Source organism: Prionailurus viverrinus, chromosome D3 (assembly GCF_022837055.1).
Source record: "Prionailurus viverrinus isolate Anna chromosome D3, UM_Priviv_1.0, whole genome shotgun sequence".
Taxonomy (NCBI): Eukaryota; Metazoa; Chordata; class Mammalia; order Carnivora; family Felidae; genus Prionailurus; species Prionailurus viverrinus.
The window spans coordinates 6,541,732-6,562,728 of NC_062572.1; the positions used below are offsets into that span (position 1 = coordinate 6,541,732).

At 52.7% G+C, this 20,997-nt stretch overlaps 1 protein-coding gene across 4 annotated transcripts in view; it reads left to right on the plus strand.

Moving 5' to 3' along the window:
- Nucleotides 1-19,006, plus strand: part of RILPL1 (Rab interacting lysosomal protein like 1) — a 39,582-nt gene extending 20,576 nt beyond the window's left edge. Inside the window, exons 5-7 of one of the 4 annotated variants that reach the window (XM_047827080.1) lie at nt 7,712-7,884; nt 9,557-9,649; nt 18,060-19,006. In XM_047827080.1, the coding sequence (XP_047683036.1) occupies nt 7,712-7,884; nt 9,557-9,649; nt 18,060-18,204 (411 nt within the window). In that variant the 3' untranslated portion in view covers nt 18,205-19,006. Of the gene's footprint in view, nt 1-7,711; nt 7,885-9,556; nt 9,650-12,334; nt 13,862-15,625; nt 16,949-18,059 lie in introns of those variants that run through there. The other 3 variants (XM_047827081.1, XM_047827083.1, XM_047827082.1) reach the window with 3 other exon arrangements.
- The last annotated feature ends 1,991 nt before the right edge of the window (nt 19,007-20,997 follow it).

Genomic DNA, 20,997 nt, shown 5'->3' on the forward strand with positions numbered 1-20,997 from the left:
TCGTCTGGAGGAGTCAAAAAGGCTTTTTCTGAGGAGGTGATCAAGGGGCGCCTGGGCGGCTCAGTCAGTTCAGCGTCCGGCTCTTGATTTCGGCTCAGGTCATGATCTCACAGTTTGTGAGATTGAGCCCCGAGTTGGCCTCTGTGCTGACATCTCGGAGCCTGCTTGGGATTCTCTTTCTCCCTCTCTCTCTCCCCCTCCCCCAGTCGTTCTCTCTTTCTCTCTCAAAATAAATAAGTAAGCATTTTTAAAAAAGAGGTTATCAAAAGAAGGAGAGAGTAAACAGTGAAGGGGGAGTGAGTTCCGGGCAGGGGAGTGGCACACGCAAAGGCCCTGTGGCAGGAGAAATTGCAGTGCAATCGGGGAGCCTAAGAAGACAAGGGTGGCCGGTATGCAGTGTGAGGGGGAGGCAGAAGGTCTGAGTGAGGTCAGAGAGATGGGCACGGGCTGGTGCTGCAGGCCAGGGAGGCCACAGGGTGGGGTTTGGTCTTCTACCTGGAAGCACTGTGCTGAGTACTGTGGAGGTTCAAAGAGCTTACTGTCCAGTGCAGGAGACAGACTGGGACACCCACAGCCACTTAAGGTGGGAGGGGATTATCTTCGTGGTAAGAGATTGTCTTCTGGGTTCCCTTGAGGCAGAGCTTGAGAAAAGGAAAATGGGCAGGAGGTTTACCTGGGAGGTGACCCCGGAGATCAGGGGCACGAGACGGGGAAGAAGGGAAAGTGGATTCAGGGGTGTTACTGCAGTGGGAGCTCAGTCCTGCTGGGACCTCTGAGAAACACCCAGAAGTGTCTTTCTGGAGGAGAAAGGCTTGGAACGTTCATCCACATGCACCCGCCCCCAGTGAGCTGGTGGCTTCTGGGGGTGTTATGTCCCCGACAGTCCCGGGCAGAACTTACAGAGCAGATCTCAGGGCAGAAATGGAAAGATGTGCGACGTGTGCCTGGGGTTGGGGGGGCAGGGGGCCTTTTTCCACGGCTGGAACTACACCACAGCTACACCTAAAATCTGGACACGGGGCACCAGAGGGGTCTGCCCCAGAGAGGTGGCCCCGGGGGGTGTACCAGGAACACAGAGATGGGGCAGTTAATCCTGACGGGGGTGGCGCACAGTTTCACGGAGGAGGTGTCCCTTCAGCTGGATGTCCGTGTTGACAGTGCTAAGATTTTGATAGGTAGTTGTGGAAGGTGGACGTGCTGCTTCGGAAAAACAGCGGACTGTTCGGGAAGGGCTCGGGGCTTACTCTTTCTTCCAGCAAATATTTACTGACTGTTTCAGGTTTGCAGACACTGTGCTAGTTTCCTGGGTTACAGGTAGGGGAGGGAAGACAGATGAGCCCACAATCAGGTTGGCTCAAATGCCAGCACGGTTGTTAGATATGTCGTGAGTTCAGGCCAGACAATTCTAGATTCTCTGAAGCACAGGTACCTGGGATACAGTTAGGGAGGTTAGGGAAAGAGGCCTTAAAAGGGAGAGGTTAGGGCTTGCTTTTTGGCTAAAAGTGACAGAAGCCTAAATTAAAGTGGTTTAAGGAATAAAAAAACAAAACGAGGAATTTTGGGTTGTATAGCTAAAAGCTTTGAGTTAATGATGACTTCAGGTATAGCTGGTTCCAGGGGCCCAAATGACGCCATCAGATCTCTCAGCTTTGCTTTCCTCTGGGTCGGTGTCGTTCTCAAGTCGGCTCTTGCCATATAGTGGCCCCTGGTACTCTACCAGTATACCAACCCCAGTGAAAAGAAATTGCCTCTTTCCCAAATTCCCAGCCAGTCTCAGGAAACCCTCTCCTCGGCCCATCGCTGAACCAGTCATTGTGGCCTGAGGTCCGGAATATGCATGGGGTGTCTGTTCCTGAGTCACATGGCTACGCCACGCGGTGCCCATCCATGCCGCACGCACCGGAGGTGGGCAGGGGGAGTTTCTCCAGAGGACAGCGGCAAGGACCCAGCCCAGACAAGTATGGAAACGGTGGCAGGGCAGACAGAGACGGCAGCCGTCGTCTACAGCACCGAGAAGTCGGAGCCCAGAAGGCCACACACAAGACTCTGAGCAGTGGGGACTGTGGCGCCCCCCACGGGGTTCAGCAGGGGAGGAGTGGGATCAGCTCGGAGTCTATGGAGGGCTCTTGGGAGGGGGAGGAGCTGAAGGCAGCCATGGCTGTTGGGAGCCCTTTGCAGTAGTCCAGACAAGAAAGGCGAGGTCTGTGCCCAATCTATGGCAGTGGGATGGGTGAGGAGGAGACAGATGCCAGAAATAACCACTAGGCGCGGCTGAGGGCAGTCACCCCCCCTCCTCCCCTGGTGTCCCTCTTCCAGCCCCCTGTGCCCCATGAGAAGTCAGGCCCGGCTCCTCCTGGGAAGGCCCAGGTCCCGGGGACACCACCCCAGCCACGAGACGCCGAGCCCTGCTCCGCATCTGTTCAGCGACAGGACAGGGACATGCCACGTCTCCGTGGCCTAACTGCCTGTCCGTTTCAGTTTCCCCTGCTGGCACCAAGCGGGTGGGACAGAAGTGGAGTAAAATCAGGTGGCAGTTATGACTAAGCCGCTGGGCTGCTTTGCGGAGTCTGTTCCCAAACTTGGGGCGTCCTTGCTGAGTTTGACTCCCTCCCTCGGAGCTGAGTAGGGTTCAAGATACTTGTCACTCACACAGGGAAGCTGCGGGTTGTGGTGGCTTTCCACCTGCTGCCGCGGGATCTGGGGCCCATCCATCTCTTTGGGGCTCAGTTTCCTATCTGGAAAATGAGGGGAATGAGCTTGAGGTGGCTCAGTAGACCAGCTAGCTCGCGTGGCAGGGATAGAGGGCCGTGGGGCCGGAGGAGGGCACGGTGGATCCTCAGTGGAGAAGCGAGCACAGCGCAGGTTTTCAAGTCATTGAGACAAGTCTTATGGGATAGCTAGGATGATGCCTAGGGAGGAACGTGGGGCAGGCCACTCCAGGCAGGAGAAAGAACACGAGCCAGACTGGAGAAGGAACAGGTGCAGCTGGGGTGGTGGGCTGGTCCTGGCATAGGATCGGTGAGAGGAGATGGGAGCTACAGAGGGATCCAGAGGGGGAGGAATCAGTTCTCATCAATGCCTTGGTTACTCCGGTTCTCCCCCTCGATTCATGCGATCCTTTCTGAGCCACATCACCGTCTTTCACTGTGCCCACCGGTAAATAAGCCTCCTTACGTGTTTTTATAACATAGTTATTGAGATATTCACATACAATTCAGCCACTTAAAGTATACAGTTCAACAGGTTTTAGTATGTTCACTCTATTGTACGACCATCTCCACGATCTAGAACATTTCCATCACTCCCCAAAGAAACCCCGTACCCATTACTAGCCACTCCCCATCTCTGCCTCCCCCAGCCCCTGGCCACAATGAATCTATTTTCTGTCTCTGGATCTGCCTGTTTGTGGACATTTCAGGGACGTGGAATCACGTGACACGTGGTCCGGACTGGCTCCCTCACTCAGCATGTTTTCTAGCTTGTCCGGTTTCTCATGTTTTCACTGGAGGCTTTTCTACCTTTCATAGGTAGACATAGAACCCTCTAGAAAATCCCTATCTAAAGGATTTCATCTAAAATCATAAGAAAACTGTGAAGCTAGTAGTTACCTACTTGATGTCTCTGCCTTACAAATTCTGTTATCTTAATAAATGTTGGTTTATTTAAGTGCTCAGGGAAAGCAGACAGGGGCCTGATGGCTGGTGTGTGAAGCTGGGTTTTCTGGCTGAATGCATGCATGGTGGGCCTGGAGTTACTGAAGGTGACCAGGGCAGAGTCACCCCCCGTTGCTGGGCCAGGAGCTGAGGGAGCATAGTGGCCTTGATGTGCCCAGGTCGGGGGGAGAGGGGCCAGGGGGCCGGGCCTCAGGACGCAGGGCCCTGGTGGAGGATGTGGCCTTCCTTAAGCCAGTCTGGCCCCACTGCTTGTCAGCTGGCTTCTGGGGCCTCCCTGGGGACAGCTGGGGCCTCAGGGCATCTCCTTCAAGCTGTGCCCAGAGTGCCTCCGGGGACTAGCGGACAATCCTCGATAACCCCAGCCACCTCCGTGGTCCCTCGTGGAGTAAACTTAGAAGACCCATCGGCGATGGGCCTGATTTCCACGGTGGGAAGAGCCTTCGCGGTCTCTCTCAGGACAGGCCAGTCCTGGGCTGCTCGAGGCGCTCCATTGGCACCTGCAGGGCCTCCGGAAGAGCTGGAGCCCCACACTCCCTCTTCTGCACTTCAGGCAGCGGTCCCAGAAGTCGGGACTTTTTTGCAAACCTGTCTGGGAATCCCCTGAGCTCTAGGGCATGAGGTTGCTGCTCTGATTAAAGAAACATCCCTTCCCCGGAGAAAAAGAACTCAGGTCTGAGGAAGCCTTTCCATTTCTTGGGTGCTTACAGCCCACGGGGATGGGTGGGAACCTGCTGGGTCCGGAGAGCATGTGTTCTGGGGAATCTCCGGTCTCCAGTGCCTGGGCGGAAACAGAGCTTAGACATATTACTGGATTATCAAGGGCTAGATGGGGAAATGAAGGTCCAGAGGGGATCAGGCAGCTTGCCCAAAGGCCTCTTGGGAAGTGAGGATTTGGGAACCCTCGTGAAGGGCTTTTCGCCTTCCCCAGGAGGTATGGATCCCTGCCAGACGGCCCCTCTCAGAGACACAGAGAGGCACAGGCTTGCCCCAGTGAATGGCAGGGCCTGAGTTATCTGGGAAGGGAGAGGCTGGAGGGAGTGTGTGAGCCTGAAATTTGGGTCCACGGCAGGGGCTGCCCGTGCCTATGGGGTCCAGGCACAGAGGAACGGGGGATGGTGGGGCGGGAGCAGACATGGAAAGAACACATAAAAGGCAATAGCTGCTATGTAGCACCAGCCCAGTGTTGCCGGGTGGACCCAGTGTAACCCAGTCTTCCAATATTTCTTCCAAAAGGAAGCTCAAGACCCAAATAGTGTGAAATCTCCTGATATAAAACGGTTGGGAGGGGCGCCTGGGTGGCTCAGTCGGTTGAGCATCCAGCGTCGGCTCAGGTCATGATCTCACGGTTCGTGAGTTTGAGCCCTGCATCGGGCTCTGTGCTGACAGCTCAGAGCCTGGAGCCTGCTTCCAATTCTGTGTCTCCCTCTCTCTTGCCCCTCCCCCACTCACACTCGCTCGCTCTCGCTCTCTCTCAAAAATAAACATTAAAAGAAATTAAAAAAAAAAAAACTTTGGGGAACTAATTCTAAAGAGTTTTAGAACACAGTGAAGGCCACACAAAACGTTGGGTGGGGGGGACTGGGGGGACACCCAGACTTCCTGGTAAACTCCTACACATTCGTCAAGACGCCATGCACAGAGACTACCTCTGCAGTAATGTCTTCCATGATCCTTCCCAGGTAGAGTTTGATGTCCTTGCACCTCTTATTATAGGACTTTGTAAGTTTCTGTCTATGTGTGTCTTCCCTCCAGCCCCAGCTGACTCATCTCACTAGCTCAGTGCCCAGCAGGCACACAGGTGATGCTCAATAAATGCTGAAATGTTTATTGGGACATCCAGTATTTATCGAGATCCCAATTATTTATTCGGTGTTTATTATAGACATCCAAAGATGCTCCGTGGTTAACCTGGGCAGGAGAAGGGGATCGGCATTAGTGAGTGCCTACTGCATACAAGGCACTTGCCATGCGTGGTCTTGGGTGGAGGACACTGTCCAACTGTGTGGCTTTGTAGGAGGCAGACGCTGAAGATGTCCCCTGAGGACACAGCCCACCTGAAGGCGTGGCATCAGCAGATACCTAGAGAACTTCTTGGGACGTGAAGTCGTCCATACTTGTCGGGTGGGAAGAGGCCCCGCTCCATTGCCCAGAGGGCTTGGGGATGGCATATTTCCATCTTCTGCTGGAGCCAGGTGCCTCCCCTGCTCCGTGCTGACTCCTGGTCAGACCCACTTCCCCCACCTGTGCCTGCTGGGTGACTCTCTGTCACTTGATCTGCCCTGCTGAGTGGTGTCTCCTTTCAAGTGTCCTTTCCCAGAACAGCCTGTGCTGACTGTCCCAGGATGGAGGCATCTCAGCTCTGCCTCCTGGGGTCCTTCAACCTGCTGGCCTTCTGTCATCGTCTGGGTCGGCATGCATTTCCTCCTATGCTGCTGTGGGATTTATTTTGGGCAGGGGGGGTGGTGTCTCCGTTTCAACCCCACTTTCCCCTGTTCCAGAGCTTCCCTGCTGTGGTCCTGAACTTTTGTCCACTCCTTCTAGTTGATGATGGGATATTGGCGGTTCAAGGGTGTCAGAAACCCCTGCAGATTTGGCCAGCTGACTCGGAGGCAGTTTGCAAAACCTTCCTTGCTATCAAAAAAAAAAAAAAGGAGAAAAACACACTTGTTGGAGAGGATGTGGAGACTGTGGAACCCTCCTACGCTGCTGACGGAACGTAAAGTGGGGCAGCTGCTGTGGGAAACAGTTTAAACAGAGAGAGACCGTGTGACCCAGCAGCTCCTCCCCTAGGTATCCCCCCGGAGGAATTGAAAACGGGTTCAGACAAATCCTCGTACACAGATGTTCGTGGCAGCACTGTTCACAATAGCCTAAAGGTAGAAACAACCGAAATGCCCTTCAGTGGGTAATAGGATAAACAAAACATGGCATATCCCTACGCGGAATAGTATTCAGCCATGAAAAGGCACGAAGCACTGACCTGCTACAGCATGGATGACCCTGGAAAACACGACGCTAACTGAAAGAAGCCAGACACAAAAGGAAACATACTGTTTGATTCCATTTATTCGAAATGTCCAGAAAGGGCAAATCCACGGACACAGAAAGCAGACAGTGGTCGCCAGGGTCTGGGGGGAGGAGGTCTGGGGAGTGACGGCTAGTGGGTATGGAGTTTCCTTTGGGGTGATGAACACGTTGTGGAACTAGACAGAGCTGCTGACTGCACAACACCGTGAATGTACTAAGTGCCACCGAAGTGTATTTTTAATGGTCGGTTTTATATTAAGTGTCTCTTACCAGTTGTGTTGTTTTGTTTTGTTTTAAAAACCTTCTTGCTGTGAGAACGGGAGGGAGGATGGGGTTAGGGTCTGGCCTGAAGCAGGTGACTTAGCACGCTCCGGTCCATCTGAGGGACCTGTGTGGAAAGAGAAATGCCCCGCCCGTGCACACCTGCTGTGATGTCACCTGCCTCTTCCCCCGGGCTCCCTCTGATCCCTCAGCCACTGGAGATGACGGGGCTTGACCAGAAGTCCAGGAACAAATGGGAAAACCTGTACGACTCCATGTTAAATGAAAAGGGAAGAGAAAACTGGGCATAAGCTCTGATTTTAACAACTTTGGCCAAATTAGCAAAGGTCTTCTTAGCAACGGTCTTCGTAAGAATACGAGGAGAGAATATGGGACAAGGAAAGCAGATCTATGGGGGCGGCAGCATTTGGGGCGTGCTGTTTCTTCCCCCTGGACACCTTTTAGTGGTGTTGGTAATAAACCCCTGAGTCAGGTGGGGAGGCACCAGGACGGCAGGGCTGGCTGCTGAGAAGGCGAACAATGAACAGGTGGCCGCTGGCTTTCGTCTCCACCGCGATGCTGACTGCACAGAACGTGAGCAGAGGCCGCCTGCGAGTTCTTAAAATAGCGCCCTTGGCAAGCTGCGAGGCCCCGGGAGGGTGGGAGAATCGGGCTCCGGCAGGATGCGGGGTGGGTGCTGGTGCTGGTGGCCGCCAGGAATTCATTAGCAGCATCTCTGCCTCCTCCAGACGGAGCCGGGCGGAGAGGAGTGTGTCTCAGAGGCGGAGAAGATGGCCATGGGTCTCAAGGACCCCAACCGCCCCCGCTTCACCCTGCAGGAGCTGCGGGACGTGCTGCACGAGAGGAACGAACTCAAGTCCAAGGTGTTTTTGTTGCAGGAGGAGCTGGCGTACTATAAGAGGTGAGCGTCCCCGGGAGCTCCAGGGCTGGCTCCTTGCTGGGGTTGTGCGGAGTTTGGGAAGGACAAGGACTCCATCTGTCTCCGTTCCGGGGACCCTGTCTGGAAGCACTTAACGCACAAGTTCACGATCCCTTTCTGAAACTCTTGGGCCCAGGTGCGTTTTCTGATTCAGCACTTCCCAGCTGTTAGAAAGGAACACATAACACACACCACCAGCGAGCCCTGCGGCGGCCCCCCCAAATCAAACACGCTAATATTTTTGTGGCCAAGATGTGAATATTCATACGACATGGGATAAACACTGTCATCGGCCTCATGAGAGTTTTTCAGGTGTTGCCACCAAATGAATGACCAAAAAATGAATTTTTGTTTTTAGAGCTTTTTGGATGTTAGAATTTTGCAGATAAGAGATGGCAGAGCTGTGCAGCCTAAGTATTTGTTCATTCGGTTCTTGGCCCGTGACCTCCTTGCATATATTAGGGCTGCACTGTCTCCTACGAAAGCCACTAGCTGAGTGGCTATTTAAGTTTAAATGAGTTAAACTAAAATAACATTTAAAATCCAGTTCCTCGATTGTACATACTGGTTCAGCTTTCTACACACTACCCCTCTATTGGTTTCTCAAAACGTACTACATTTGTTTCTACCTCAGGACCTTTGCACATGCTGGTCCTGTAGCTGGGAAAACATTCTCTTTGACTCTTCCCATGGTTGACTGCTGGCCACTCAGGATTCAGGTCAGAGGTCACCTCCTCAGAGAGGCCTTCCTTCCACATTATCTCCCTTTCAAAGGAGTGCCCTGTCCCAGGCACTGTCCCTTTACTCAGTTCACAGTCCTTCACCGTCTTTTTGAAATCCTGTTCGTTAATGTGCTTGTTTTATTGTATGTTTCCATACCAGACTATAACAACGTGAGACCAGAACACATTCGTCTTGTTCATGGCTAAGTTCCCAAGACTTAGGATAGAGCTTAGCACAGAGTCGGTATGCGACCAATACTTCTTGAGTGGAGAGCCAGAAGGAAGGACAGATGCACCAGATGTGGTCCCTGCTCCAGTAGGGAAAACGAGAGGCACAGAAGACACAGTGCCGTGTATTTTTACTGAAAACCCACTGTAAGCCTGGCACATAAGAAGGTTTTACTGATGCTGTGTGCACTGGCTGTTCCAAGGGAGAGTTTACTTCTCAGGGATGGGGTAGAAACCAGGAAGACTTCATGGCAGAGGTGGCATTTGAACTGGGCCCTTCCCTAAAGGATAGGGTACTAGTCAGGTACGGGAGATGTTGAGATGGAAGAAACCCCAAAGGTATGAAGATAGCATTTGGCAAGGACAGGTTCTGTGTGGCAAGATTCTTCAGAGGAAACTGAAGACTGCGTTTCTGAGATGTGGGTTCCTTTCCTGAAATTCTTCACATTTGACCAGCTGGGCCAAAGAGACCATAGGCATTGCCTCCAGGGCTGACCTTTCTCTTCACTGGCCACGCCCACTGCTAAGAGGCCAGCCCCCCCCGGCAAAGAGACTGTTGGGGCACAGGCCACTATGGCCATCTTCCTAGGTCCCCCTCTTCCTAGTACAAGCCCTCCCAGCCCATCAGACAATACCCTTCTAGAATATTCCAGCTCTTACAGAATTTTTGACTGTCTTATCTCACACCTCTCAACTCCTTCCAGTGAAGAAATAGAAGAGGAAAATCGAATACCCCAACCTCCACCGGTCGCCCACCCGAGAATGTCCCCCCAGCCGGAGTCTGGGATCAAGCGACTGTAAGTGATGTGCTTCCTGAGTGTGGGGCTGCTCGCTCACGGCTGACCTGGCGGTTCACACAGCCTCTCACTTCTGGGCACCTGCTCCAGGGCCAGGCTTGTCACTAACCATCTCCTGCTGAGACAGGCCTAACCCTGGAGCACATCGGGCCTGGCCCTCGACTCTTGAGTTCATCTCTGCACCTGAATGCTGAGTTCCTTCAGGGGCTCCCTGGGCAGAGAGGTTTGGGTAAGGCTGAGAGGGTGGAAAGGGGGCGGGGCCTGTAGCCAAGGCTCGGGGCTTCGGCGGGGGCCTGTCACTGGGCAGCAAATGAGACTGGTGGGAGAGATTCGAGCATCTGAAGGGTTGGGCCCTGGTCCGCTCGATCAGTGCGTTCCCATGCTGACTCCCACACCACCCCCGTCTCTCCACTAAGTATTCACTGCTGCGTAATACATGCAGGCAGTCAGGCCCTGTTTGCAGTGGGGAGCACACAAGAAAGAAACTCAGCCTTGCCTCTCAACCAGACTTTAAACTACTTCAGTGTTTCTTTACATCAAAAGACTCCTTTGAGATTCCGAGAGTTTGCAGACCCTTTCCCTGAGGGCAGAGGAAAACCACACATTCGGTTTCAGGTTCATTGACACCTGCAGCCCTTTAGGTAGAGGGTTAAAACTTCTGGTCTCGTTGGCTAATGTCTGCTAAGGGCCTACTATGTGCCAGGCTCTTTTCCTGCAGGTAGATGATCTCATCCAGTCCCCACCGTACCCCTGGGAGGTAGAGACACTGTCATTCCTGTTTTACAGTCAAAGAAGCTAAGGCAGCTGCCTAAGGACGTTCAGTTGCTAAGACGCAGAGCCAGGGTTCAAACCTGGGCAGCCTGGCCCCAGAGCCCACGTTTCGAACTATTTGCAGGGTGCGCGTGCTCACGCTGTCGTCTTGTAGCCTTGATGTCTCTCCCGAGAGGGTCTTCCTCCCTCCGGGCCTTCTGGCTCTACCCTCTTCCTCTCTTTCTCCCAAACTCTGGCAGAAGCTTTGTGAAAGGAGGTGGCAAGAGTCGGAAGAGCCACCGGGAGCGTGTGGGGAGGGGCACTGGGGTGTCACTCGGGGACCTCACCCTTTACAAAGCCAGTTACGTCAGGAAATCCTCGGCTAGCCCTCACCCTGTGAAGCGACTGAACGCTCAGCATTGGTGGCCAGGAGGGGAAACCAGGACACGTGCAGCCTTGTGACTGCTCTTGGAAAAGGCCGGCCGCCCTCTGGAGCATGTGCGTGAACGCGTGGCTCCTTCCCAAGCCCCTCTCGCCAGCCTCACGTTGCTTATTTGCTTGGCCCTCAATCCCTGTGTGCAGTCCCCAGTTCTGGTTAGCCGTAAATACTTACTGAAGGGTGGAACTTGTAACCAGAAAGGCTTCCTCTGAGTCCCAGCACTGTTTGGCCATGTATTAATTAGTAATAACATTGGCAACTGAAACTCAACTCAAAGTAACTGAAGAAAGACTGGGAGCTAAGGGACCAAAAATTCCCAGGTCAGACTGGCTTTAGGCTCAGCTGGATCCAGGCCTTGTCATCAGGGCTTTGCCTCATTCCCTCCACCTCTGGCTGTTTTCCTGAACACACTGTCCCTCAGGGTGGCAACATGGCAGACATCAGCTCAGCCTTCTGCTTTCTTCTGTCTGAGACTCCAGTGGGAAGAGACGGAATCAAGTCTCATTGGCTCAGACCGGCTCACGTGGCCTCTAAGCCAATCACAGGACGGTATATCCATCAGCCGGGTTGGGTCTCCTCCACATGCCTGAGGCTGGGATGGCTCAAACTTGGTCTGGTTCAGATGGACCGGAAGTAGGGGGGAGGACGGTCCCAGGGGGCTCACAGGGCTGGGCGGACAGAAGGATTGGGTGTCCGTTGTGGCCTCATCATGGGCGTGAGGGTCCTCCAGTCTGAAGTCTTATGATGTACTCAGTACCCAGGGAGACTCTCACCCTTGGTTAGCGTTTCGCATCCAGCGCTGAGGAATGGGATTGACTTTTGTTGAACTCTGAGCCGTCTGCCAGCCCCACACGCACGTGTAGGAATGAGCATCATTGACCTTGTGCTTCAGTAGCTACAACTTTGGGTTAAGACCTGGGGAAGCTGAGACAAAGTTCATGAGCCCACACAATCTGCCCCTGGGCTGAGGAGGGGCAGGACCGAGAGACCAGGCCTGTGCTTCCTTCAGCGATTCGTTGCCAGGTCTTTAAAAACCAGACCCTCTTAGGGGCGCCTAGGTGGCTCAGTTGGTTACGCGTCCGACTCTTGGTTTCGGCTCAGGCCATGATCTCACCGTTCGTGAGTTCGAGCCCGTGCTGACGGTGCGGAGCCTGCTTGGGATTCTCTCTCCCCCCCCTCCTCTCTGCCCCTCCCCCACTCACTCTCTCTGTCTCTCTCTCAAAATAAACTAAAAACAAATCTTTTAACGCCTCTAGCGCCGTAACCCTAGGATGTACACAGCTGTAAGCCTGCCCTCCAAGCGGGGCTGTCCTCGGTTTTAGAGTTTTCTGCTCCAGCCCCCCTTTACTCGCAAGCAGACAATTAAGAGGGGCTTTTGCAAATCCCAAACTGGATAAAATGCAGAGACGAGGTATCAGAATTAGCCAACAGTCTTCTTCCCACTGGTCCCTCTACCCACACCTGAATAGGCTGTGGTGTCTAATCCTTTTTTCCAGACTGTTCTACAAAGGACTCTGGGCCCTTCTCCCCTTCACTGTGGCCTCTGTCTGCTCAGCAAGACCTGGGGCTCCGAGACTGGGCAGAGAAGCCGCTGGAATTGGGGAGCCAGAGAGCGAGAAACACACAGAGGGGGAGAGAGAAATCAGAATCCCCCCGTCCACAGGGTGCAGGTGGCCAGTCCCGTGGCCACCCCAGCCTTCTAGGGGATGACTAGAAGATCAGACTGGCACAAAAGGCTTTTGACCAGCCCAGGCAGGACACTGGTCGCCTTTGTCCACCTCGGCTGCTGACAGAACTGTCAGTGTGGCCTGTGAGCCCAGAGCCAGGGGCCGGGACGAATCTTTCCTGGGGCTGGGGCAGGGAATGGGGCTCTTAACGTGGCTTCACGCCCGCCTCCCTTCCCATCCCTCACACCTCTGGCACCATCGGGGTCCGCTTGTCCCTCGGTCCTTGCTTTTGTGGAATACGAATCACACAGCCTCTTTAGTACAGGACCTGGCTGCTTCCTAGCTCAACCTCATGCCCTTGACCGGTTTTTTCCACCCACCAGTGTGTGAGCAGTACCTACCCTGGAGGTCTGGAGGGGCTCCATCAGCTTAGAGCACCTACACTGAGGTATCTTCCCCCTGGTCAGAGACTCAGAGCTGGGAGACTTAGCCCCACTTCTCAGATGAATATCGGGCCCAGAGAAGCCCACTGACTTCATTTAGATCGTACCATTGGGAAGGGTCAGAGGTGGGGTTTGAATCGTGCCTTCTGTGTACCTCCCACCGCCCGTTTCCTTGCCCCATTCCTGAGTCACCAGCTGTGGGCCGACCGCCCAGTCCCTTCTGTCCCAAGTGCACCACAAGCCAGGGACGTCAGCGTCTACGTTTCTGGGCTGAACCGGCGAAGGGAACCAGAAACTCCTGTCACCAGTTAAAACTGTGCCCAGAAGACGGTCCAAGAAAAGCTTGTGACTGAGCAGCTGCCGGCCGGAGAGTCCAGGTTGGCACTGCCTGGGAAGGTCACGAGGGAGCGCTGAGTGACTCCAGTCTTGTCCCCAGCGGCCACCAGGCACCAGCGCCCCCTTTGTGTGGCCTCTGTCTCTCCGTTACAGAGGTACACACAGCACCCAGCTGTCTGCTGAGCAGGGGCGGAGGGGCCGGCCAGGGAGGCAGGGCGCAGGCAACGGTTGTTATGCGCCCGAGAGGTTGGCCTCAGAGGAGGCAGCCACCCGAGTATCAGACACTAGTCCCTGTCCTCCTACCCACCGCCCTCCTTGCTTCAGCCCAGAAATAGCTTCCTCACAGCCGCCCATTGCACTGCCTGAAATGCCACTGTTAGAACTGCATTTGGTTTGCATCTTCCAGAAATAATCAGTGGGGAGGGAGAAGGTAAAGCCAGCCACACCATATTCAGACATAAACTTTTGACCAAAATAAGCCAGTCTTTTTTTTTTTTTTAATGCTTATTTATTTTTGAGAGAGAGAGAGAGAGAAAGAGACAAAGCACAAGCAGGGGAGGGGCAGAGAGAGTGGGAGACACAGAATCCGAAGTAGGCTCCAGGCTCCAGGCGGTCAGCACAGAGCCCGATGCAGGGCTCGAACCCACGAACCATGAGATCATGACCTGAGCGTAAGTCAGACACTTAACTTACTGAGCCACCCAGGTGCCCAAGCCAGTCTTTTCCCAGGAAGTGGCTGTCCCTCCAGAGGACAGGGAGGCTTCTGGGAAGGAAGGGGGCTGTCCATTCAGTGAAGCATATAGTTACTTGACTGGAACCATCCAGGTGTCCCGAGTCCCCTGTGCCCCAGTCTGACCCCTGATGGGACCCCAAATGAAGCCCAGCATTTCCAGGCGGGCATACATCTCACCCTGCATCTGGGGCCATCCTCCACAGTGACTGTGTCTTTGGGGGCTCCCTGTTATGCCAAGAGGGGTCCTGGCAGAGGTCGAGCCCCTGGAAAGCCAACAGTGCCGGACAGCCCGGCCTCTGGGGATTGGGCACGTTCAGGTGACAAAAGGTGTCCCCTTTTCTCATCGCCGTGAGAAGACATCCACGTGGTTCTGCCAGGATGCCAACTCCCAGCTGCCTTTTGAAGTGTATCAGAGGTGAATCCAAACACAGATAATCCCAAACCTCACTAGACACTCACAGTCTATCTTTTCCCCGCCCGCATCTAAAAAAAAAAAAATCAAAATTGTTCAGAATAAGCTCTGATTCTGACTTGAGTGTCGTTTCTTCTTCATTTTCCTTGCCAAGACCAGGGACGGACGAGAACTCGGTGTCAGCTCTGACTTAGCAGCGGGGGTGGCCCGTGCACGTGCTCTGCCTCGGTCCTCTTGCTCCGCCCACTCGTCTTCTCTCCTGGACCCCCCCCCCCGCCCCCCCCGCCGGCTGCCTTCTTCAGGGCACCGGGCCTGCGGTGCATGGTAGTGGGGGAGATTTGCTGGAAGACACCGAGGGTGTCCCCACTAAGCTACAGCGGGTTTTGACTCCTTCTTTCCCAAACCCAGGCCTGCTTTTCAGCCCCGAGGCCAACCCTGTCTTCCCTCGGTGCTGCGTGACTTTGCTAGGGCTGCCTTAATAAAGAGCCGCCAACTGGGAGCCTTCAGCGACAGAAATGCTTTGTCTCACCCTCCTGGAGGCTGGGAGTCCCGGAGCCAGGGGTGGCCAGGGCCCGTTCCCCCTGAGGACCGAGAGAGAATGTTCCGTGCCTCTCCTAGCTTCAGGGGTTTGCTGGCGATCTTTGGCCTTTGCTGGCACGTGGAGGCATCACCTGGATCTCTGCCTTCATCTTCACAGAACGGCCCCCCTGTGTGTGTGTGTGTGTGTGTGTGTGTGTCCAGATTTCCCCCTTTTATAAAGATCTGCTCTTCTCGGGGTGCCTGGGTGGCTCAGGCGGTTGAGCGTCCGACTTCGGCTCAGGTCATGATCCCTTGGTTCTTGAGTTTGAGCCCCGCGTTGGGCTCTGTACTGCCAGCTCGGACCCTGGAGCCGCTTTGGATTCTGCGTCTCCCTCTCTGCTCGTGCTGTCTCTCAAAAATAAACAAAAGAAAAAAAAAAAGGGAAAAAAAGATCCACTCTTCTCTAGTAGAACTTTCTCTTGTTACCTCCTCCAAATAAGGTCGCTTTCCGAGGTCATGGGAGGACTTCACCATGAGTTTGGGGGGGGGGGGCACAGTTCCATCCGTAACGCCTCCTATAAGCAAACCCTTCAGCCGGTCTGTGCGTGGAATGTGTTTGTTTTTCATGCCTCCTCTGTTTTTATCTTCTCTGTGTCTATCTGTACTTTCCTAACCAGGATCTTTACAGCCATAATGCCCATGGTAGCAGCGGGACTGATAATAGATGACCCCACCCTGCAACCTGTCCGACGACTCGTTTCCCTTGTAGGCACTGTGTGTGTTTCTGCTTGCGTTCTGAGCTGTGCCTTTGGAATGTGTGCTGAGGCTCTGCCAAGGCCGGCCTGTCTTCCTTGGCCACTCCAGCTGCATGGCCCCCACCCGCGCGTGTGTGTGGAATGTGATTTCAGACCTGTGCCCGTGAGTCTCGATCTGCACGAGGGCAGCTGCGGAATTCTCGGCTCGGTCACCGATAATTCTTTTTGTCTTTTCTCGTTTCCGTTCTAAAAATCACCTTGTCCGTGATCCAGTAAAGAAGGTCCTTTAAGTGACGGGTCAGTAATCAACGCCCACTGTGACCACCACCCCCTCCCCAACCCCCGAGTGACACTAATGCCGTGTTCGACCTTCACGCCCTAGCTTTCTAAACCGCTTTGTTTCGCCGAGCCATCGTCAGAAAGCCATTTGATCCCGTGAGGAGGGGACCAACGCTTTGTGTCTCTCTGGGTCCCCTTGGACAGGAAGCGGCATGTGGCTTTCCTGCTTGAGTCAGGTAGAGGTGACATGTGGCAGTGATGTGTTGCTGTATTTTTGGCCAGCTGATTGCCCTGATCACACTATGGAGAGAGCTCGCAAATAACCCGGTATGAAAATTGTGCCTTTGTGTGTCAGGACGCATGTCTGTTGTAGAGAAAAGAGCCTTTAGCTGGTAGGGAGAATTTCTCCAGATACACTTGGCTTGCCCCAGCTTTACAGTGAAAGACCACTTTATTCCCGGTAGGAGGTGACCGTAGGGTCCAGTAATCACAGAATAATAAAATCGTGTTTGCCCAGATGTGATTAAAACTGAACTCCATAGGCCACGGCACTTACAAGCCGGGGGGGTGGGAGTAGGGGGGAGCTAATAGGTGAACAGACAGAGGAACTAAAAATAGTTGATTTGGAGCTTCAGTTTCTCAGCGGTGCATTCCTATTCCTGCCCCCGGGAAACGTAACATAGCTATTATCTCTCTCACCAAGTTCAGGAACCAAAATTGAAGAGTAGCAGAACTTGGTGAGAGAAGAATGAATCTCATTAGAAAGTAAGAGTATCGAAGGGCAAGTTAGCCAAGGTTTTTGGGAGAAATTCAAGGTGGGCCACCTCAGGTGTACTTGAGGGCCCTGGTCTTTGTGGAGGTGGAAGTAAGGCAGACCTCCTTTTAAATTTTTTTTTTTTAATGTTTATTTATTTTTGAGACAGAGAGAGACAGAGCATGAACAGGGGAAGGTCAGAGAGAGGGAGACACAGAATCTGAAACAGGCTCCAGGTTCTGAGCCGTCAGCACAGAGCCCGACGCGGGGCTTGAACCCACGGACCGCGAGATCATGACCTGAGCTGAAGTCGGACGCTCAACCGACTGAGCCACCCAGGCGCCCCCAGACCTCCTTTTAAATGGGCCAGTTCCGGGGCGCCCGGCTGGCTCAGTCTGTGGAGCGTGCGACTCTTAATCTCAGGGTCGTGAGAGCGAGCCCCATGTTGGGTGTGGAGCCTACTTGAAATAAAATTTTAAAAAATCAACGGGCCAGTGTATAAGCTTTTTGCCTGTAATTTCTGCCTTCGTCTTTTAGGCATCAGATGGTTCACTCTGATCAGTGATCAGCAGTCACAGCTGTTTTAAAAAGACCCCTTGGTCTACACCGGCCACTGCCAGTCAGCAAGTCACTGCGAAGGTCTAAAGGCTTTCGCCCTGAAGTCAGTTTCCAACACTGTAAACCGACGTTTTCCCCAGTGTCATTTGCAGACGGTTTTCACAGCGTTTAATCACAGAACGGTGTGCACCGTTACTTGTTTTTGGTTGTCTCATTCTTCTAAAATAACTACTCCCGACTCCTCTCTAGCAGTAATATCCAGGAAATCTGGGCCCTGGTGTGCTGCCTTTGTAGTTTCCCGATTCACGTTACATAACTACCTAAGGAGAAACATTTGTCTCTTTATGTCGGAATCATCTTAAATTCTAGGTGGCTCTCAGTCATTACTTTCTCTGCATGGTTAGGGTAAAGAGACTCCAGACGTGTGTTTCTAGTCGTGTTTTTTTTTTTTTTGTTTTTTTTTTTTATGTCCGCTGATAATGAGAACAGACCCTCAGCAGTGCTTAAGTAAGAGATGAGATACATCACACATCAGTAGTCGCATATGCCCCGTTCACACTGTGTCACCTCCAAGGTGCGGTGACAATGACATGCAGAATCCCCTGCTGCTTTCTCACATAACTTTGACCCGCACCCCTGTCTCTCCTTCCACACCTCGGATTGGTCTGCTTCCTTCCACGTCCGCTGCTGTGTGTGTCCTGGCATTGCAGAAACGCTACAGTGCACAGCGAAGGCGGGCTCTCATTTCTCTTTCCCTTTCGGAAGGTTTAGCTTCTTCTCCCGAGATAAGAAGCGTCTGGCCAACACACAGAGAAACGTGCACATCCAGGAGTCCTTCGGCCAGTGGGTCAACTCCCACCGTGATGACGGTTACACGGAGCAAGGACAGGAAGCCCTGCAGCACCTGTGACCGCAGCCCACCTCTGCCTTTGGACCTGAACCGTCCACCGCCAGCACCTGCAGTGGAACCTGGCAGGGGTCACTACCTTGCACACCTCTCGGTTCAGATGCACCCTCAAGACTGATCCCTCAAACAGACTGTCTCCTTTGAGGAAGCACACTGAAAAACTGATGCCAAACTCTAAAGAAATGTTTATTTATACCCAGGGCTATCACCGTTTATAATAGATGACCGATCTCTTAGGATATATATTTAATAATAACCATGAGCAGAGGCCAGACTTTTGCATTAACTTCAGTAACACAAGCTTCTTTAAGCCAAATACATCACATGCCACTATAATTGCTGTTTGACTTGCTTTGTATGATATTCTGTGTGTAGAGGTTTTGTTCACCTGTTTGTCATACTTAAGTGGGAGGCAGGGAAGTGGTATTCATTAGCTCATTCATGGAATTGTCAGCGGTGGTAGCATAATACGTAGGATGCATCCATTAGATAAAGCGGGCCCCCAAAGTCACCAGAAGGGCTGGCCCCACTTAGATGCAAAGCAACAGAAGCTAAGGACCACCGTCCTCCCACCCAGAAACTGGACACAATTTTGCAAGAGCTGGTGGTTCTCTTTTGCACCTTGTTACGGATACTGCCTAGAGCATGTAGCGAGTGCCTTGGAATCGGCTGTGAGTTATGCAGTGCTAACCAAACAAAGTTGCTAAGGATGAGACATTGCAGCCTTTCTCATTTCTCGTTTGTTCCCCCCCACCCTTTTTTTCTTTTAGCCTTCAATCCATTAAACACAGTCCCCTATAAAGAAGACAAGTGTCCCAGAGCGGATGTGGAATGGGGTTGGGGAGCCTAGGGGGTGCAGGATGGGGGTGGGGAGTAGACCTGCCAGTGCCAGGGTGAGGGCAGTGGGTGGAGAGGTGGTTTGGGGACTACACGTCTGGCTGACTCATGGGGCTGTGGTGGCAGACGGAGAGCCAGAAGCCTGCATCTGCTGAGTTGGGGTTTTGCCCAAATAGCACTTTCTCTCTACCCACGGAGGACCCAGGGCACAGGCTGGGTGCTGACAGATTGAGAGAGGCAGCGTGTGCTAACAGAGCACTCAAGTACATCTGACGGGTCCACGTTCTACACCTTCTCCCCTGGTTTGCTGAGAAACCATCAGTTGGTTTGCAGAGTTCACGGGGACAGTGTTCCCACAATGCTGAAAATAATGATCAGACAAGATTGCGTTGCTTTTGCGCAGTGGTTCTCAAAACTGACGCTAGTTTATTCTCAGAGTATAAAAGCAGGTGTATTGAGGAATCTCCCTTCCCCTGGCCACCTTTGGTTGCCCTTTCCCCAGGAGCAACCAGTGTTGCCAGTTTCTTGGGTGTCTTTCCTGAAAGGGTTTATAAATATACATGCAGTTATGTAACAAAATATATTTTTTCTTTCTTTTTTTTTTTTTACATAAATGGCAGCATACTATATATGTGCTATGCTGTACCTTCCTTTTCTTAGAATACCCTGGAAATGATTCCACATCAGTACGTAAGATAGTGGGTTTCAACGCCCCCCAGCGACGTTTGGCAACGTCCGGAGACATTTTGGTGTTTTGGTTGTCACAACTACTACTGGCATCCAGTGGGTAGGTTCCAGGGATGGTGCTCAACATCCTGCAATGCCCAGGACAGTGCCCCACAACAAAGACTCTCTCAGCACCAGATGTTATAGCGCTAAATGGAGGACCCGTCTGCCACGTCGATGTGTCATTTTTCATGTTTGTCCAGACCCCACGGATGGACAGGGAGCTTCCTTTAGCACTGCACACTTTCACACCCATGCGTCAGTCTGCAGAATAAACTAGAAAAATTGCTAGGTGAGAAGATGTATGCCTTTGTTGTGTGGCTACTGCTAAGGTCTCTGCTGTGGGGGCTCTACCAATTTTTTTGTTTTGTTTAGTTACCAGGGCCCATACAAGATGAAGCCTCAATGTCAAGGATGCGGTCTGAGGGGTCTAATCCATCCATGTTCTGGGACCCAGGGTTGACAGCCGCTGGCTTGGACAATGTAAGCACCACGACTGGATCTCTTTCTTCCAGTGCTGTCTCACAACACACCCCCAGGGCGGAGTGCTCGTTTAGCTGAAATACCTACCAGCTCAAGCCCGTAATGCACTTCTGGTGCTGTAATAGGGAGCCCTTTGTACAACCTGTGTGAAATCAGAAGGGTGTTCCTGAACGGCTGTTTTCTGAGACGTGGGGGACGTGGTAAGATTCTGCACTGGAAAGTTACAAAGGAAAGAGCCTATTTTTCTAAAACTGTTCTTGGGGCGCCTGGGTGGCTCAGGCGGCTAAACGTCCGACTTCGGCTCAGGTCATGATCTCAGAGTTCGTGAGTTCGAGCCCCACATCGGGCTCTGTGCTGACAGCTCAGAGCCTGGGGCCGGTTTTGGATTCTGTGTCTCCCTCTCTCTCTGCGCCTCCCCCGTTCACGTTCTGTCTCTGTCTCAAGAATAAACATACATTTAAAAAAATAAATAAATAAATTTAAAAAAAATAAATAAAACTGTTCTAACAGCTGACAGCAGTTTTAAGATAGGGCAGGTTCCGAACCTACATAACAAAGAGATTCATACTCGTAATGCAAAAACCTAGTCGTGAATGTGTTGAGTCTGGATACTAAATTGTTTGCTCTGCATGAAACATCCTGAGTTTTAAGACCCTGACCTTGCAAAGATACAGCCATTGCTAAAACAGACACATTAAGTGTCACTTTTTTTATTTTATTTTATTTTTTTCCAACATTTATTTATTTTTT